This window comes from Xiphophorus couchianus, chromosome 23 (assembly GCF_001444195.1).
Source record: "Xiphophorus couchianus chromosome 23, X_couchianus-1.0, whole genome shotgun sequence".
In the NCBI taxonomy this organism is placed as follows: domain Eukaryota; kingdom Metazoa; phylum Chordata; class Actinopteri; order Cyprinodontiformes; family Poeciliidae; genus Xiphophorus; species Xiphophorus couchianus.
This window is the reverse complement of record NC_040250.1, coordinates 15,739,660-15,756,401: the sequence shown is the minus strand read 5'-3', so window position 1 is coordinate 15,756,401 and position 16,742 is coordinate 15,739,660. Positions and strand designations below refer to the sequence as shown.

Sequence of the window (16,742 nt, the reverse complement as noted above, 5' to 3'; positions counted from 1 at the left end):
GTCAATACACCAATATAAGCTTAACGAAAATTATGTTTAATACCGTTTAAGGATTTTTTCCCTAAATGTTCCCTAGAAATGACAAGCAAGCCTCAATGAAAGGCATATTCTAATGTAATAAGTATGACTATAAAGAAGGAAGACACGTTAGAGGTGTACAATAAATCCACCTCACAAGTTCCAATTGTACTCCAACCCTGGTTATGTTTGGATTAAGCAGAGTGGCACCCCGAAAGTGGGCAGGGATGGTCAAATCAAATTAATTACTGCTGAAGTTCCCAAGGCAGTCTCACAAATTCCCCTGTTTGTTGATTGGCCTGGTCACAAATAAAAAGACAGTTCGAGTCAAGAGGAGAAAGTCCAGAACGTGCATTAGGAAGATTTATTTTTCAACTGGAGGTGCACAGTAAGGCAATGGCCAGGCTACCATCTAACTAAATCATAAAAAACCCCTCATCTGACAATCATCACTGAGCTGGACTTGCATCTGGTGCAGGTGAACTATCGCTGCAGTTTGTGGGATTTCCTTACTGGATCAGGAAAATCCTTGTTTAGCGAGTCTTACAGACTTCTGATTCTGTTAGTTGGGGAACTATTCTCCGATTTCTAAACGTTGGCTGAAGTGGCGCTTGTAGTTCCAGTGAAGCACAAATCTCAGATTCATCCTGATGATTCGCTCATAAGTTAAGTGCCTTCAATGATTTTCATTGCTTATGTGTAGTTACAGGGACCAGAGTCAGTGGAGAAAAAGCTTCATGTTTTCATCTCCTTAATGTGTGATGGAATAATGTGGATTCTCTATTCAGCTTGTTGGATATTATTTCAGATGAATAAAAATAAAATACATAATTAGTACGTAAAAACTGATGGATAAAAATGGATTATAACAGGATTTTTTGACATAATAAAATAAGAATCTCAAAATGTGGATATGTTGTGTCCAGCTCAAACTCTCTCCTTTGCATCATAGCAAAGGTTTGTTTGGTTAAAATCACTATGAAGTCACACATCAGCTCCTACATAACACTTACTTCTCTAAATTATCTAAAACATTCAAATGTTGAAATTTATCAATGTTACCATTAATGTGGTTTTAAAGTTGTTAGGACTGATTAAATGGACAAACTGACCCACTGCCAAAGCAGTTTTTCAGGGCAAAACAAGATTAATGATGTGCAAAAAAGAAATGCCAATTAAAGGAGTATTATAATAATAAAGCTCTAAAAGTTTATGTTTTCCTCTTTTTCCTCTGTCAAAGGAAAGCATGACACCCTGCTCATTTTCAAAGAAATTAAAGAGCTTTTTAGTATAGAGTCAAATAACTAATGTTGCAATTAGCATGATTTGTCAGCTCCTATGTTGTAGCAAAGGAACTGGCAGATCTTGATCTGTTTCATCCAGTTTACTATTTCTGTACAGTAGTTCTAGAACACAGTGGGATTCTAGAAGTTTTTGTACTGCATAAGAATATATGGTTTAATTTCTGAACAGCAAAATGACTCATGATATAGTGTGGCCAACTAAATGTTGGTCTGATGGTGCACTTCTTGTATTGTGTATGGTATATCATCCATGAATAGTATCTGTGTATATTGGTAGTCTGGATATTGTAGATATCAATTTTTATAAAGACATCTCACTTCCTCTGTGCCCAGTAGAGCTTTAACTTGTTCTACTAAATTATTCCTCCTTCCTAACTCGATCACTAAGTTCTCTTTAAGGTGAGCTTTTACTTGTCCGTATCTCTGTTAGCACTTGAGCTCCTCAATTTATTTTATGTTACTTATTCTGCAGTGGGTTTTGATTTTATTTACTCCACATTACCTATGTTAAATATCCCACAGCATCACTTTTCCTCATTACTTAGCTGTGGGACGTATACCGTACATGCTGTTCAGCAGAGCAGCGCATCTCTGCCTTTATGCTGAGTGTTTCTCAGTGGGTATTTGTGTTGTGGCATTCGCATATAGGAGGAGGGAAGGATGGTTAGTTGTATCTGCTCTCTCTGCCTCATCATGTGCCTCATTAACTCCAGATGCCAGGCCCTATTCAGCTCCACCCCTTTAATCCGGCTCAGCACACAGCCGCCCACACACAAACGCCGTCGCCAAAATGGAGCTGGAAGCTCATAGACTACTACATTATGACCTGCAGCAATGGACACATCAGAGAAAGAGCGCAAGAGAGAGATGAGAGAAGGGAGGGGGAATGAGAGCATAGAAAAAGAAGGCCAAGAGGGTCTGCTTTGAACACTTCTGAAGAGCAAAGAAGTTCCTCCCTTACTCCTTCTTTAAGCTCCTCCATTGTGCAAATGTCCCCCTGTTCTCTTTTGCAGTCCCCCTTTTCATTGTCCTCCCACTCTCACCTCACCAGTCTGTGATCTACTGGTGCATGAAGTGCAGAAGAATACTCTGGACGTGAAATGAGTGCTGAGTTAAGACCTGCTTGAAAGCATGGGTGTGTGCAGAAGGTGCATACATCCTACGTTAAAGGCACCATATGATTTCAAATACAATTTGCAACCCTATTTAGTGCACTGTCAGCATTTTGCCGCCATATTTTCAACTCATAAAGGCTCTCTTACTGTGCTGTTTTACGTCTCTTAATATCTTTCATGTAATCCTTTTCATTTTTCCACAGTTTAACTGCAATATAATTTTCTGAGAAATAAATTCCCCCTCCCATGGGCCCACCACCCGTGGGAGGGGCCAAAGGGGTCGGGTGCACTGTGTGATGGGTGGCGGCCAAGGGAGGGGACCCTGGCGGTCCGATCCTCGGTTGCAGAAACTGGCTCTTGGGACGTGGAATGTCACCTCTCTGGTGGGGAAGGAGCCGGAGCTAGTGCGTGAGGTCGAGAGGTTCCGGCTAGAAATAGTCGGTCTCACCTCGACGCATGGCTCTGGTTCTGGAACCAGTCTCCTTGAGAGGGGCTGGACATACTTCCACTCTGGAGTTGCCCAGGGAGAGAGACGTCGGGCAGGAGTGGGCATACTTGTTGCTCCCCATCTCGGCGCCTGTACGTTGGGGTTTACCCCGGTAAACGAGAGGGTAGCATCCCTCCGCCTACGGGTGGGGGGACGGGTTCTGACTGTCGTTTGTGCTTACGGGCCGAACGACAGTTCAGATTACCCACCCTTTTTGGAGTCCTTAGAGGGGGTACTGGAGAGTGCTCCTCCTGGGGACTCCCTTGTTCTGCTGGGGGACTTCAACGCTCACGTGGGCAACGACAGTGAGACCTGGAGGGGCGTGGTTGGGAGGAACGGCCCACCCGACCTGAACTCGAGCGGTGTTCTGTTGCTGGACTTCTGTGCTCGCCATGGATTGTCCATAACGAACACCATGTTCAAGCATAAGGGTGTCCATATGTGCACTTGGCACCAGGACACCCTAGGCCGCAGTTCGATGATCGACTTTGTCATCGTTTCATCGGATCTGCGGCCGTATGTCTTGGACACTCGGGTGAAGAGAGGTGCGGAGCTGTCCACTGACCACTACCTGGTGGTGAGTTGGCTCCGGTGGCGGGGGCGAAAGCCGGTCAGACCTGGCAGGCCCAAACGTGTTGTGAGGGTCTGCTGGGAACGTCTGGCGGAATCCCCTGTGAGACGGAGCTTTAACTCCCATCTCCGGCAAAACTTCGAACACGTCCCGGGGGAGGTGGGGGACATGGAGTCTGAGTGGACCGTGTTCCGTGCCTCCATTGTCGAGGCGGCCGATCGGAGCTGTGGCCGCAAGGTTGTCGGTGCCTGTCGCGGCGGCAACCCTCGAACCCGTTGGTGGACACCTTCGGTGAGGGATGCCGTCAGGCTGAAGAAGGAGTCCTATCGAGCCTTTTTGGCCTGTGGGACTCCGGAAGCAGCTGATGGCCGGCGGGCGAAGCGGCATGCGGCTCGGGCGGTTGCTGAGGCAAAAACTCGGGTGTGGGAGGAGTTTGGAGAGGCCATGGAGAAAGACTTCCGCACGGCTTCGAGGCGATTCTGGTCCACCATCCGGCGTCTCAGGGGGGGGAAGCGGTGCAGCACCAACACTGTTTATAGTGGGGATGGTGTGCTGCTGACCTCTACTCGGGACGTTGTGGGCCGGTGGGCAGAGTACTTCGAAGACCTCCTCAATCCCACCAACATGCCTTCCACTGAGGAAGCGGAGCCTGGGGACTCTGGGTTGGGCTCTCCAATCTCTGGGGGCGAGGTCGCCGAGGTGGTTAAAAAGCTCCTCGGTGGCAAGGCCCCGGGGGTGGATGAGATCCGCCCGGAGTTCCTTAAGGCTCTGGATGTTGTAGGGTTGTGTTGGTTGACGCGACTCTGCAATATTGCATGGACATCGGGGGCAGTTCCCCTGGATTGGCAGACTGGGGTGGTGGTCCCCCTGTTCAAAAAGGGGGACCGGAGAGTGTGCTCCAATTATAGAGGGGTCACACTCTTAAGCCTCCCTGGCAAGGTCTATTCAGGGGTCCTGGAGAGGAGGGTCCGTCGGATAGTCGAACCTCGGATTCAGGAAGAGCAGTGTGGTCTTCGTCCTGGTCGTGGAACACTGGACCAGCTCTACACCCTCAGCAGGGTCCTGGAGGGTGCATGGGAGTTCGCCCAACCAGTCTACATGTGTTTTGTGGACTTGGAGAAGGCGTTCGACCGTGTCCCTCGGGGAGCCCTGTGGGGGGTTCTCCGGGAGTATGGGGTACCGGGCCCTTTGATACGGGCTGTCAGGTCCCTGTATGACCGGTGTCAGAGTCTGGTCCGCATTGCCGGCAGTAAGTCGGGCTCGTTTCCGGTGAGAGTTGGACTCCGCCAGGGCTGCCCTTTGTCACCGATTCTGTTCATCACTTTCATGGACAGAATTTCTAGGCGCAGCCAAGGTGTTGAGGGGATCCGATTTGGTGGCCTCAGGATCTCATCTCTGCTTTTCGCAGACGATGTGGTCCTTTTGGCTTCATCAGATCGTGATCTGCAGCTCTCGCTGGATCGGTTCGCAGCCGAGTGTGAAGCGGCCGGGATGGGGATCAGTGCCTCCAAATCCGAGGCCATGGTCTTGAGCCGGAAAAGGGTAGAGTGCCTTCTCCGGGTCAGGGGGGGTGTCCTGCCCCAAGTGGAGGAGTTTAAGTATCTCGGGATCTTGTTCACGAATGGGGGAAGAAGGGAGCGGGAGATCGACAGGCGGATTGGCGCAGCGTCTGCTGTCAAGCGGGCGCTGTACCGGTCCGTCGTGGTGAAGAGAGAGCTGAGCCAAAAAGCGAAGCTCTCGATTTACCGGTCGATCTACGTTCCCACCCTCATCTATGGTCATGAGCTTTGGGTCATGACCGAAAGAACGAGATCGCGGATACAAGCGGCCGAAATGGGTTTTCTCCGTAGGGTGGCTGGGCTCTCCCTTAGAGATAGGGTGAGAAGCTCAGTCATCCGGGAGGGACTCAGAGTAGAGCCGCTGCTCCTTCACATCGAGAGGAGCCAGTTGAGGTGGCTTGGGCATCTGGTCAGGATGCCTCCTGGACGCCTCCCTGGTGAGGTGTTCCGGGCACGTCCCACCGGGAGGAGGCCCCGGGGAAGACCCAGGACACGCTGGAGGGACTATGTCTCTCGGCTGGCCTGGGAACGCCTCGGGATTCCCCCGGAGGAGCTGGAAGAAGTGGCTGGGGAGAGGGAAGTCTGGGCCTCCCTTCTGAAGCTGCTACCCCCGCGACCCGACCTCGGATAAGCGGAAGAAGATGGATGGATGGATGGATGGATGGATGGATGGATAAATTCAGCTTGAATATACTGAATCATCCAAATGTAACCTTTTTTTTTTCCTTTCCCACTGGCTCTGCCTCCCTCCTCCAGCGTGGAGCATGATTTCCGACAGCAGGAGGGACGCTTCCAAGGGGTGATTGAGGCCCTCGAGGGTGAATATGATGTGCCTGCCCCAACTCAGACCAAGCCCATGCCAGCTCCATTGTCCTCCAGCCGCCCAAGCACCAAGGCACGTGTCAAGAAACTGCGCAAGAAGTGTTTCTGGTGGCTCTAAGAGTCATGGAAATCACAAACACCTTTCTGGGCAGCAGGTGTATAAGGGAATTGATTATATATATACGAACCAAAATATTCTGCTGCAGAGGAAAGCAACTTTTTCATATGGATGTGCTGAGAGTTTTATCAGATTCAGACTGAAATGTTCTTTCCAACAGTTTCCATGTAAATTGATTTTTTTCCCTCCACAGCTGCTCATCCTAAGGCCTGACAGAATCTAATGGTAACAATGCAGATGAATAAACACAGATGGAAAGGAAAATAAACTATAATAGCCATGGACATTTTTCCTCAGCCACAGAGGAGAACCGGTTGGGATAATAATAATAAGACTTCATGGGATAATTTGTCAACTAACTTGAAATTAGAGTAAGGATGCTGTTTTTAAACCAAAGTTGTAGAGGATAATTAAGAAAGACTGGGGACCTCTGATATCAAATGGCTTGACTGGCTGACTGAATGGATGGACAGATCAATGGGCTGTCACAGCAATAAGCAGAAGACTTGATGTTAATCCAAGGAATTAAACAGTCTGGAATATTCATTTGGAAGTTCTGAAATGTGAATGTAGCAACACTTGAATCACTAGAGGCATGTCGTCGAACACGAGCCGACGACCCATCTGGAAACAGAGCGCTTGCTCAATGGATCAACGGCATAATGGAAAATGCACTCAGAATACATTAAGAGACAATGTGACAGGTAGTTGTTGAAAGACTGACAAGTCTGTGTCAGATAATTAAAAAAAATCTGTCAACACTGGCTGACAGAGTGATTGATTTTCTCTCTCTTATTTTTCATCCAAAATGGAAATTTGTACTGCTCAAACTCAATTTCTTTTCCAAGGAGTTTCACAAACTGTGCATACAAATCCTTGCACAGAAACGGATTCATGAGCACTGACTTACACCTCCAATAAACCAACTGAATCACAAGAAAGTTCTTCCCCACATATGCCTGCATAAAGTCCATCTTTATTCCACTTCTGATCCACACCATCAATCACTTTGCTTTTAAAACCTATCCAGCATTAATAATGTAGAACTGTCTCATTATTTATTTAATTGAAGCCAATTTGCTGTCATTGATTTAAGATTAAGAGTCAAACTAAAAGTTGAGGTCTGAATTTTCCTGAATTACTCAAATTGTACAAAAGGATTACCTGTTTATGAATTGAAATGTTTCTCAAAATTTATGAAAATTATTAGGTGGTTAAACTTTCCATGTTAAATTTGGAGGTTGTAGGTTGTTTTTTTTTTTGACACACTTAGTAATAAAACAGAATCAGAATCTACCTAGGAAGAAATACGTAAGTAGGAAAATCCTCAACAGCTCTGTGTTGTTTTATCCTCTGTCATGAATGTAAAAACAGGGCTATTTTTTGTCTTACACTCAGACACATAATTTGTACCATGCTTGCTCCCCAGCCATTGAGGGCATAATAACTAATCTAACAAAGGCCTACTTCAGCATCCTGTGGCTGACAAGTTGCCACCAATTAGAATCCTGGATGACAGCACGCTTACTAATTATCCAATCTAGATCCAGAATGCCCTGTCATAGCATTTTGATAATCTGTAACTTCAGTGCGTGAGCTGCAGCAAAGCCCTTTCCTCTGATCTTCCACCTGTATGTCCAATAAAACGTGTATTTTGAACAGAAGATGCTGTGACCATGCTTTGTGTTTCAGAATGGCTATTAATGTTACACCTCAAATAGACAAAAGGAGTTCTTGATTTTTTTTCAGGTAAACATTCACACAAAACAATAAGAAGCCATCCTTTATTAATATACTGCTCAAAAAAATAAAGGGAACACTTTAAGTGTTAAACACCTGTTTAAGTGTTCCCTTTATTTTTTTGAGCAGTGTATATGTAGAGCCAATTTATAATTAATAATCTACACCATTCCATTAACATCAGTATTCTATACTTTTCTGGTCTAAAATATCTAGAGTACTGACTTTATTTGTTAAACTATTACAACAAAGTTCATAATAAAGTCATGAAAGATAGGGCAGGCTTTTAACATAAAACCGATGGATGAACAGATGGACAGACGACAAATTTAGACAATGGATATGGAAAAATATTTTTAAAAAATTCACTCTTTGTTTTTCTTTTAGGAAATTTCACTGTTTCCAGTTTCTTCCAGACTGTGGAGGAACCTTGTATCTCGGTAGAAAAGGATGATGGTATGTACTTACAATCAGGCCGTGCTCTCGGCCCATCGTGATCACGGTTTGGTTGATTATCCGCAGCAGAGACACCACTATGTCCTGGATATGTTTAAACGTTTCTCCCTGATGGAAACAGATAATAAAACAAAAAAGGGGGCAAAAAAAAGAATAAGGTCAGGAAAATACAGAGGAAAATAAACCAAAGTGAACAAAAAACACTTGATATTGTAGTGATATTGTAGTGAACACTAAAAAACAATGAGTGACTATAACTCTAAAAACATTAAACTTGTCAACTTTTCAAATTATATTTCATTCAACACTCTATCAGACCAGGCCTCCTGATAAATAAGCCACTGATAAATAAGGACTGACTCTATAAATAACTTTCTCATTCACATCGTAGAACTTTATCCAGTAAGATGATAAGTCAGTGTGAGTTTCCAGAGAATGCAACAAGGATCCCAGAATCAAATGCACAAAGTACATAAAATGTGTGGGGGACATTTTCCAAAAATCTCAATATCTGTCAGAGCTATATGAAAAATCCTCATGACGGCTGCATAGATGCATTCTGCATACCAAGCATGGCAGTGTTGTTGTGAGCCGTCTTCAACCTGTTGTCAGCAGTAGATTCAGCATATTTGTCAGATCAGAGCGACATATGAGGATCACCAAGTCATGCACCGCTAAACGTATGCAGCTGCTCCTTTTGCTCTTCATGTCAGTCTCAATTCATGATCCCATCTTTCCAGTTCATCTTGCAGTCAATAAACCTAAGAGACTCCCTCTCAGGTTGGGAGGGTCAACTTCACCTCTCTCCACTTTGTGCTGACACTTTTTAACTGTCAGACCTAATAAACATATGTAGATGAAGTACTGAGAGAGTTTGCAGAATTTCACTTTAAATTTAGTCTCCACTGCTGGAGTCAATGTACTTGTTAATCCTCAGAGTTTAAAATTGGTTGATGTATGCTCCCATTTTCACTCTGTGGTTTCCACTAAGTTAGAACCTTAATGCTACTTTGCAGGCTTTATTCATGTAGTTGTTTGAATCTCAAATAAAACAATTAAGAAGATGATGTTTTTTTATTATTATTTGGAACATAAAAGTAATTTTGCTTTCAAATTAGCTTTAACAGAACATTTACATCAATATGAAGGTAGGAACAGCAAAAGACTTTAGAATTTCACGCATGTGGATTTTCTGCACATTGAGTTTCCTTCTCACTGTATTTTTAATCCCTTTGAACCGACTTTCCCGTTACATTTCTTTAACTTCCTCTACTCAGAGGGAAACATTTTCAATGAGAAAACTTAGCCATGCATTTCTATCTTTCTGATGAGATAACTTATTTATAGTAAGAGGGTGCCTGTCGGTTTAAGTAAATACAATACAAGCTAAAATATAAGTATGAATGAACATAAAATAATCTTTAGAAATATCAAATATTATTTAAGTGCATTTCTTAAATATGCAGTGTACACCTTCAAAATTTGTTTTAGTAAATACTACTACTGAACTATTTTTATTATTGTAAAATGACAGATTGTTTGTGACACTTTATTTAAAGGACACTACATAATGTTGCCGCTGCCATGTATGGTGAATTCAGGGTGTTGTGCAGATTTAGTTTTCTTGTGTGAAATAGACTTCTTATGGTCTTTCATTCAACAATGTTTTTTTTCATTGCCACGGCTCGGTTACATAACTTGTAGATCTGTGGGAATATTCAGCTTTTCTTGGTAGTTTTGGGCTTTTTGTCTTCTTCTGAGGTTGTTGTTCTCTCTGCCCAGTCTATCAGGTTTCTGTGTCTTGATAGATTTGCATTGTGTCATACTAGTTCCTTTGAAATATATATTAATAGTCTCTCTGTGAGGTGTTCAAAACCTTTGATGTTGTTTTGCAATCTAAGCTTTAAGTATCTCTGCAATTTTATCACCATCTTGCAGGTCTGTTGCCCAGTCATGATGTGGTTTGTTCACAAACGTTCTTTAAGAAACTCTGAGATGTTCACTGTACAGCTGTATTTGTGCCCAGATTCAGTTAAACGTAGGTGGGCTCTATTTAGTAATTAGGTTACTTCTTTGGGCTATTGGTTGTCTGGATTGTATTTATAGTCATTGGAGTAAAGGTGGCTGTAACTGTGGGGCAAAATTTCAGATCTTGTAAAGTACGCATAAAAAAAAAATATTCTAATTTCTCTTAGAAATGTTTTCTTATTGTGATATATGGAATTAATATGCTGCTTGAGTAATAATATTTAAAGGAGATTTTGCACTTGAAGTAATATCCTAAGACAATGAAGCACATCAGTGAAAACAAAAATGTATCTTCTACATGCAAATATAGTTCAGTTCAGCCACTCCTGTAGGGATTTGTGCAGCTGTATTTGTGAATGCCTTTAAGGATAACTTGACCGTAAGACTTGTTTTATTATTCATAGACTCCACAAACAAAATTTGCCCTCAGGCATCCTTTCTTTTCCATTCAGTTTATATTAGTTGAAGACCTAGATATTTTTATATTTTTTATATTGACACTATAGGTGCATTAATCCTTGCATGCATCGGCCAATAACACATGAAAAATTTGGATTCAGAAATAAGAGACATAGACAAAAAGCATCTGTTTACTTTTCTGTAATATATTTGTACGTGTGCCAGAATGTCGGAAGAATATTTGAAGTGCCTGACGAGAATTAGATAGATATGATTAAACTACGTTAAAAGAACTGACTCACTGCCCAGGGGCATGGGCAAGATAAACAACTGCGTGCACACACATGTTCGGAAGAGCTGAGGAACAGCTGTTATGTCTAAATAAATCAGTAAATCTTTCTGGCTCACTGTAGGTATTCTGGCTTATTGGAAAGACTTTCTCTACCATCAGCCAGAGAGCTGGAAGACCACTGAGAGATAAAATGCTTCTTATCATTTTTAAATCTGGTGGCCCCACAAGCAACATAGAGAAAACAACAACAACAACAAAATTCAATTATTACACTAAGTCCTGGAATTAGTCATGTTTGGATTGAGTAAATGACACACATTTATGAAACAATACACATGCACTTAATTTGGATAAAGGTTTCTGAGATGCCAAATCCCACAGTGCCTTGGTAAAATGCAAAATAGGCTATGTGTTTATCATAAACATAATTCATATTGATCAAAAATAATTCAGTATTTTGTTTGGCTTTTTAAAATTGTTTATTTTCCTTAGTATGCACGGACATTCAACGCTTATATAAATATTGGTAATTTAATGAGGAATGTAACTGGAGTTGTGTAAAAGGTTCTTTTACCATTAAGTATAAAGTATTTTCCAGACTATAGAGCGCACCTCACTACTAGTCGCACCCACAAAGTTTTGTTGTTTTTGTGAAACTGGAAACGTACATATAAAAGCCGCACCGGGCTATAAGCCGCTGGTATCTCTGCCGCTCTCGGTTTTCCACAGGGATACATCTGAATACATCTGCTATTAAGGACGAAGCCCTGCGTCTCCAGTGCCAAACCTTGGATTCGTCACACCGAGCTTACGTTCAGAGGCTATCGATCTGTACTGCCAGATCGATAGTCTTCAACTTAAAAGCTGCGTTATATGAACTTCTTCCTGTTGTTTTTTTAATGAGGTGGTATAAGTTTGAAAACATTTCTCCGTCGTGCCTGCTGCTAGCATGTGCTTGTTCTAAATGAAAATTAGCACTTCCTTTTTCTTCTTCTTTTGTTTTTATTGGCGGGCGAAGCATAATTTAAGGTGCATTTTCCGCCACCTACCAGACTGGACTGTGGTCATCAATGATCTCAGAGGAAATTTAATAATACACACCTCAGTGGTATGCACGAATGTGCAAATTCACATCCATACACACTCATGAATGTCAATAATACTGACCACTGAAAGTGTTTTATATCACAGGCACATCCACCCACTTGCACTACACAAATATACACTAATAACATAAATGCATATTGATGTATTTATACATCAATATGCAGGTATGTAGGCAACTTAGGGATAAGTGTCATCAATATGTGAAAGGAGGAACTGGAATTGAACCTACAACCTTCCGATTGCAAGACACTCCCAAAATTCCTGCAGGTTCTCTTTGGTGGCTTAACAGAGCTTAGAGGCCAACAGTAAGAAGATCGACCAAATATTCTCCAAAATTACCAAAAGCTTGCATCAAAAAAGGAAGCTACTCCAAAACTTCCTTTTTTGGAGGAAGAAAGTTTCCTCCAAAAGGAAGTAGCAAAATACCTTCCTACTATTCTTAAAAAGCTGCTCAAACTCAACTCTACTGCTGTTCTTATCCACTCTCCAAGCAACAGGAGTTATTCTTTAACAAGACAATTGTTTTTAGGTTTGTGGTAAAAGAAAAACAGAAAGCTCTGCTAAGCCTTGTTTGTTTTTCTCTGTCAGTTTCCTTTGTTTTTTTTTATTTTTTTGCTACACACATGCTAGCAATCAGCATACCCAAGCAAAAGTGACAAAGTCGCTTAAAATTTTGAGGCAAACACTAGCAGACACAAGCATCTGTCTTTCAAATAATTTTTTGCTTGTTTTTGTTTTTCTCTCTAAATATCTATGTGGTTTGAGGACATTTGCAGTGTGACAATTTAATCAGGTACCACCCAGAGTGAGAAACAATGAACAGTGAAAAACAAAGAAAATGAGAGGCAATCTCTCTGCTTGTGTTTATTCTCACATTTCTACCTGTTTTTTCCAACCCACGGTTTTTTATTCCAAACTCTGTTCACTATCAGCATGTGCATAGATCGAAAAAAATATTGCCTCTATTTAGACAGACAAGACAAAATGTAGACATTCTTACTGACTTGTCACCGGCAGGCCGTTTTCATCTTCACTTTACAACTTTGCACCTCTTTCTTTTACATTCCTGCACTTTTGCTTTATATAGTCACATCCAAGATATCATCATCAACTGCCCTTATTTATGCATCTCATAAAATTAACTTCACTCCAGTTAATTTATTACGTTTGCTCTCTTCTCTCAATGCGTCTCTTCTCTTGACTCATGCTTCATTAGCACATTCGAATAAATAGAGCCAAAAAAAACATATCTTCACTTCAAAGTCTAGGCAGGCTGTCAGCCATTTGCACAGGCAATTAAAGAGCCCTCATCGAGATGCTGGTGATGTATTTGTTTTGCCTGGAAATCTGCCTGTATGTTTATTTGAAGGTGTTCAGTTCAAGAGCTGACTTTGATTTGTCTAAAAATATCACATGCAAACATGTGCAAGACCAAGTGATTTAATTGGTCAAGGCCAGCTGAAGTCTCCTTCCTGCACAACTAGTTGGAAAAAAAAAGACAAAACTGGCACAAAGAATTTACATGTGAAAGTGAAATCGATCTACTGGTAAAAAGGATGATGTGACAAATATCACAGAAACATCCAAATGGCAGATAACATTTGCTAATATCTGAAATTAAGGTTAAATCAGGCACACAAAGACACAATTTGATCCTCAGCTATGTTCACTGATCTGCCTTTACTGTCAGCAGATACAGGAGCTTTAATAACTGTGGCTGACAGCACACTTTTTTAATCTTATTTCTCATCTATTATTAAATTTAGGTCAGGACCACATACACTTTGGCTTTATTGCTGGTTGCTGTTGTGTAACCTGAGCACATCTCAAGTGACCATTTAGGATGTTGGACTCACTGACAACTAAAGAAAAAGCAGGAGAAACTTTTGTTTTATCCAAATGGTTTCTCCAGAGACTCGTAGTAAAAGCAACAGGACCAAACGCTTCCTGGCTCAGAGAATTTATCTCTGCAGTTTAGCCGTATGTGTACTCCCCTGTATTTTCAAATAGCTTTATGTTCAGAGCTACCTAGTCTGCTATGGATGTCCGTTTCACAAACAAATTGTCCATTGTGTAACTTACGGCATTCTTTCTGCTAAGGACTTCCAGAATATTGTTGAGAAGCTCCAAACTGTTTCTCCTCTCGTCATGAGGACCATCAGCCATGCTGGCCAGTGCACCACTCAGCTCCCGCAGCATCATGGGTAACAACACGTCACGGCATTCTGTGAGAACACAAGCACAAATGTTCAACGATAATTTTGCAATAAGCAAACAACAAATACAACACAAGTTCTCTAACTGGAGACAGATGGCAAAGGAGAATATTTGAAGGCAGAAACACAAAGTTGCATCTAAACTGATTTCTCTCAGGAAAACTTTTCAAATACACAAAGCCATCATTTACATTCATTGCTGCTGCACCTGCAGAGAAAGGTGAAACCGTATTGCCATGAATAATGATGCCACTGGACTCTGAAGAGGAACATCAAATCTACCTCCAGACTCCACAATGGAGCTGTATCAATCAAAAGTATTAATGGTTCAATTCATGTCACAGTGGACATTGATAGGTTTACATGAATTGCTCCTTTGTCAAATCCAAAGACAAGACATTAATCTCAATTGTCTAACAGTGTTTTCTTTCTTTTCTCTTGGATTAATATCCAAGAAACAAGGAGTGAAAGCAGTTTTCACTCCTTCAGAGCAGAGGCACCGCTTTGTTATTGTGCTCCTTGTTTTACTGGTTTTACCGTTTAGAAAAGTAGAAACAAGAGACAAAGTAAAACAATGATTCAATGATTTTCATTGGAAGAACTATGTCGGGTTTTTTTTTTTACAATTTCAGTGTGAGAAGGTATTGTCCATCATTAGAGAACATATAATTAGTAATATAACAAAAACATATTTTGAAAAATAGTAGAATATTGCAATAACCCAAATGGGTCCACAGCAGGCCTTTGCACATTTAATATATAATAAAACAATTGAGTAAGATATGGCTATTATTATTATTATTATTGTGTTATAAATTAAATGACATAATTTACACCCCCTACTGTCATGTTTCTGAAATTCTACTTGCTAACAAAATGTATGGCTGCTTGGTCAATTTTTTTGTTAAACAATTCTGAGACAGATATCTGTTTCATTTGTTTTACTTACTTTAAACTGTAAATTTCTCAGAAAACAAAATACAGTTTAAACATTTTGACATAGAAAATGACATCTCTATGTCATTCTCTATGTCAAATTGTGAAAAGGTTTGATACCTTTTCACAATTTAGCTGATGTATTGATAGAACAGGTAATTTGTAAACATGTGAAATTGGCCATTTACATCACATTAACAAAATTATAAACACCCAATATACAGTACATGCAATCATCATTAAAAAATGAACAATATGAAGACAGAATATAATAACATCGTCTGAAACTGGTGAATTTAGTGTAGAATGCGCTTCAATAATAGAGAAATAAAGTAATAGTTAAACTATCTTTTCATGTGGTAAAGTGTCTAGGTTTGATGGTAATAACGGTAAAAACAGATGCTACAGTTTTTGTTTAACAAATTAAATTTGGTACACAGGGATGTTTTTGCTGTTTATTTTTAAGAGAGAAGCAATACCTTCTAGCTCATCGTTATAATAAAGATGTTTCTCAAAGGATGTTTACTTAGTTGTGCTGGATTTGTTTCTTTTTTATTGCAAAGGGATATAAACACAACAGGCATATGGGTTTGACACAAAAAAATGGTGAGGCAGTTTTTGGTTCTTCATTTTGACTTTTACTTTTTTAATATGTTTCCCTGTAATTGTGTGAAAACGATTGATATTTAGTCCAGACAGCCATATATATTTCTCCTTGGCTTGTTCATTGGTCTTGGCACAATTCACATTATTTTTCCGTAATGTTTCCGTAATTACCTCCACAAGAACTGTATGGTACTGCATGAGTGTTTGATTTATTTTTGCATTTAATTTCAATGTGTTCAGCTTGCTCACCAGTGAACCAGAATAAACTGGTTTCCTAAGATCAGCATCAAGACCCTCATTAAGGTTTCCTTGTACTTCCGTCTCATTCTTGTAGTTTTGTTCAACTGCAGCTTTGGATTTAGGTTTCCCTTTTGGGCTTAGAAATTACTTTTCTATATATTTTGAAACTTGTTCCATGATTTGTTTTAATTTACACATGCAACTATTATCCACAGCTGTGCCATAGATTTTAGATTTTGATATTTTCCGCCTTTGTTTGTTAGAGATTCTTTTTTTTTTTCAAATAAAAAATAAACAACCAGAGCAATGATTGTCTTCCAGATGAGAGTTGCAGTCAAATGAACAAATGCATAAAAGGATGGATTAAAAGTTCACAAAGTAACTTTATCAGTATTAACGCCTTAAAACTGAAGTATCATCATCAAAAAAGCATGTGTTTCAACTCAGGCGTCACTTATGTTTAACAAGTTTAAAGTCTGAATTATGTTGAAAACATACTGCAAAAACTTTGAGCTAATAGTCTCCCAAATGGTTTGAAAAAAGCTGTCCCATTTCCATTAAGAGCTGCCTTCATGTACTACCAGCTCATAGCAAACAAGAACTGCAGAGCCTGTTGCCAGTAGAAATGAATGTAATGCTCCTTTAACAAGGCTATCCTTTCAATATTTTTTGAAGTCAGCAGAACTAAAGCCCGTTACAAGCGAGTATGAACGTAATCTGTCAGCAGA

General features: G+C 40.9%; 2 protein-coding genes across 3 annotated transcripts in view; one reads left to right on the top strand and one right to left on the bottom strand.

Annotated features, from left to right (window-relative positions):
* insyn2b (inhibitory synaptic factor family member 2B) overlaps positions 1-7,658 on the top strand; it is a 29,300-nt gene extending 21,642 nt beyond the window's left edge. For both annotated transcript variants that reach the window (XM_028009245.1, XM_028009244.1), the window contains one exon: positions 5,811-7,658. In XM_028009245.1, the coding sequence (XP_027865046.1) occupies positions 5,811-5,994 (184 nt within the window). In that variant the 3' untranslated portion in view covers positions 5,995-7,658. The remainder of the gene's footprint in view (positions 1-5,810) is intronic.
* Positions 1-16,742, bottom strand: part of dock2 (dedicator of cytokinesis 2) — a 106,759-nt gene that overhangs the window by 51,719 nt on the left and 38,298 nt on the right. The window contains exons 25-26 of the mRNA XM_028009243.1: positions 14,099-14,241; positions 8,203-8,298 (exon numbers count right to left, since the gene is read on the bottom strand). Of these exons, the coding sequence (XP_027865044.1) occupies positions 8,203-8,298; positions 14,099-14,241 (239 nt within the window). The remainder of the gene's footprint in view (positions 1-8,202; positions 8,299-14,098; positions 14,242-16,742) is intronic.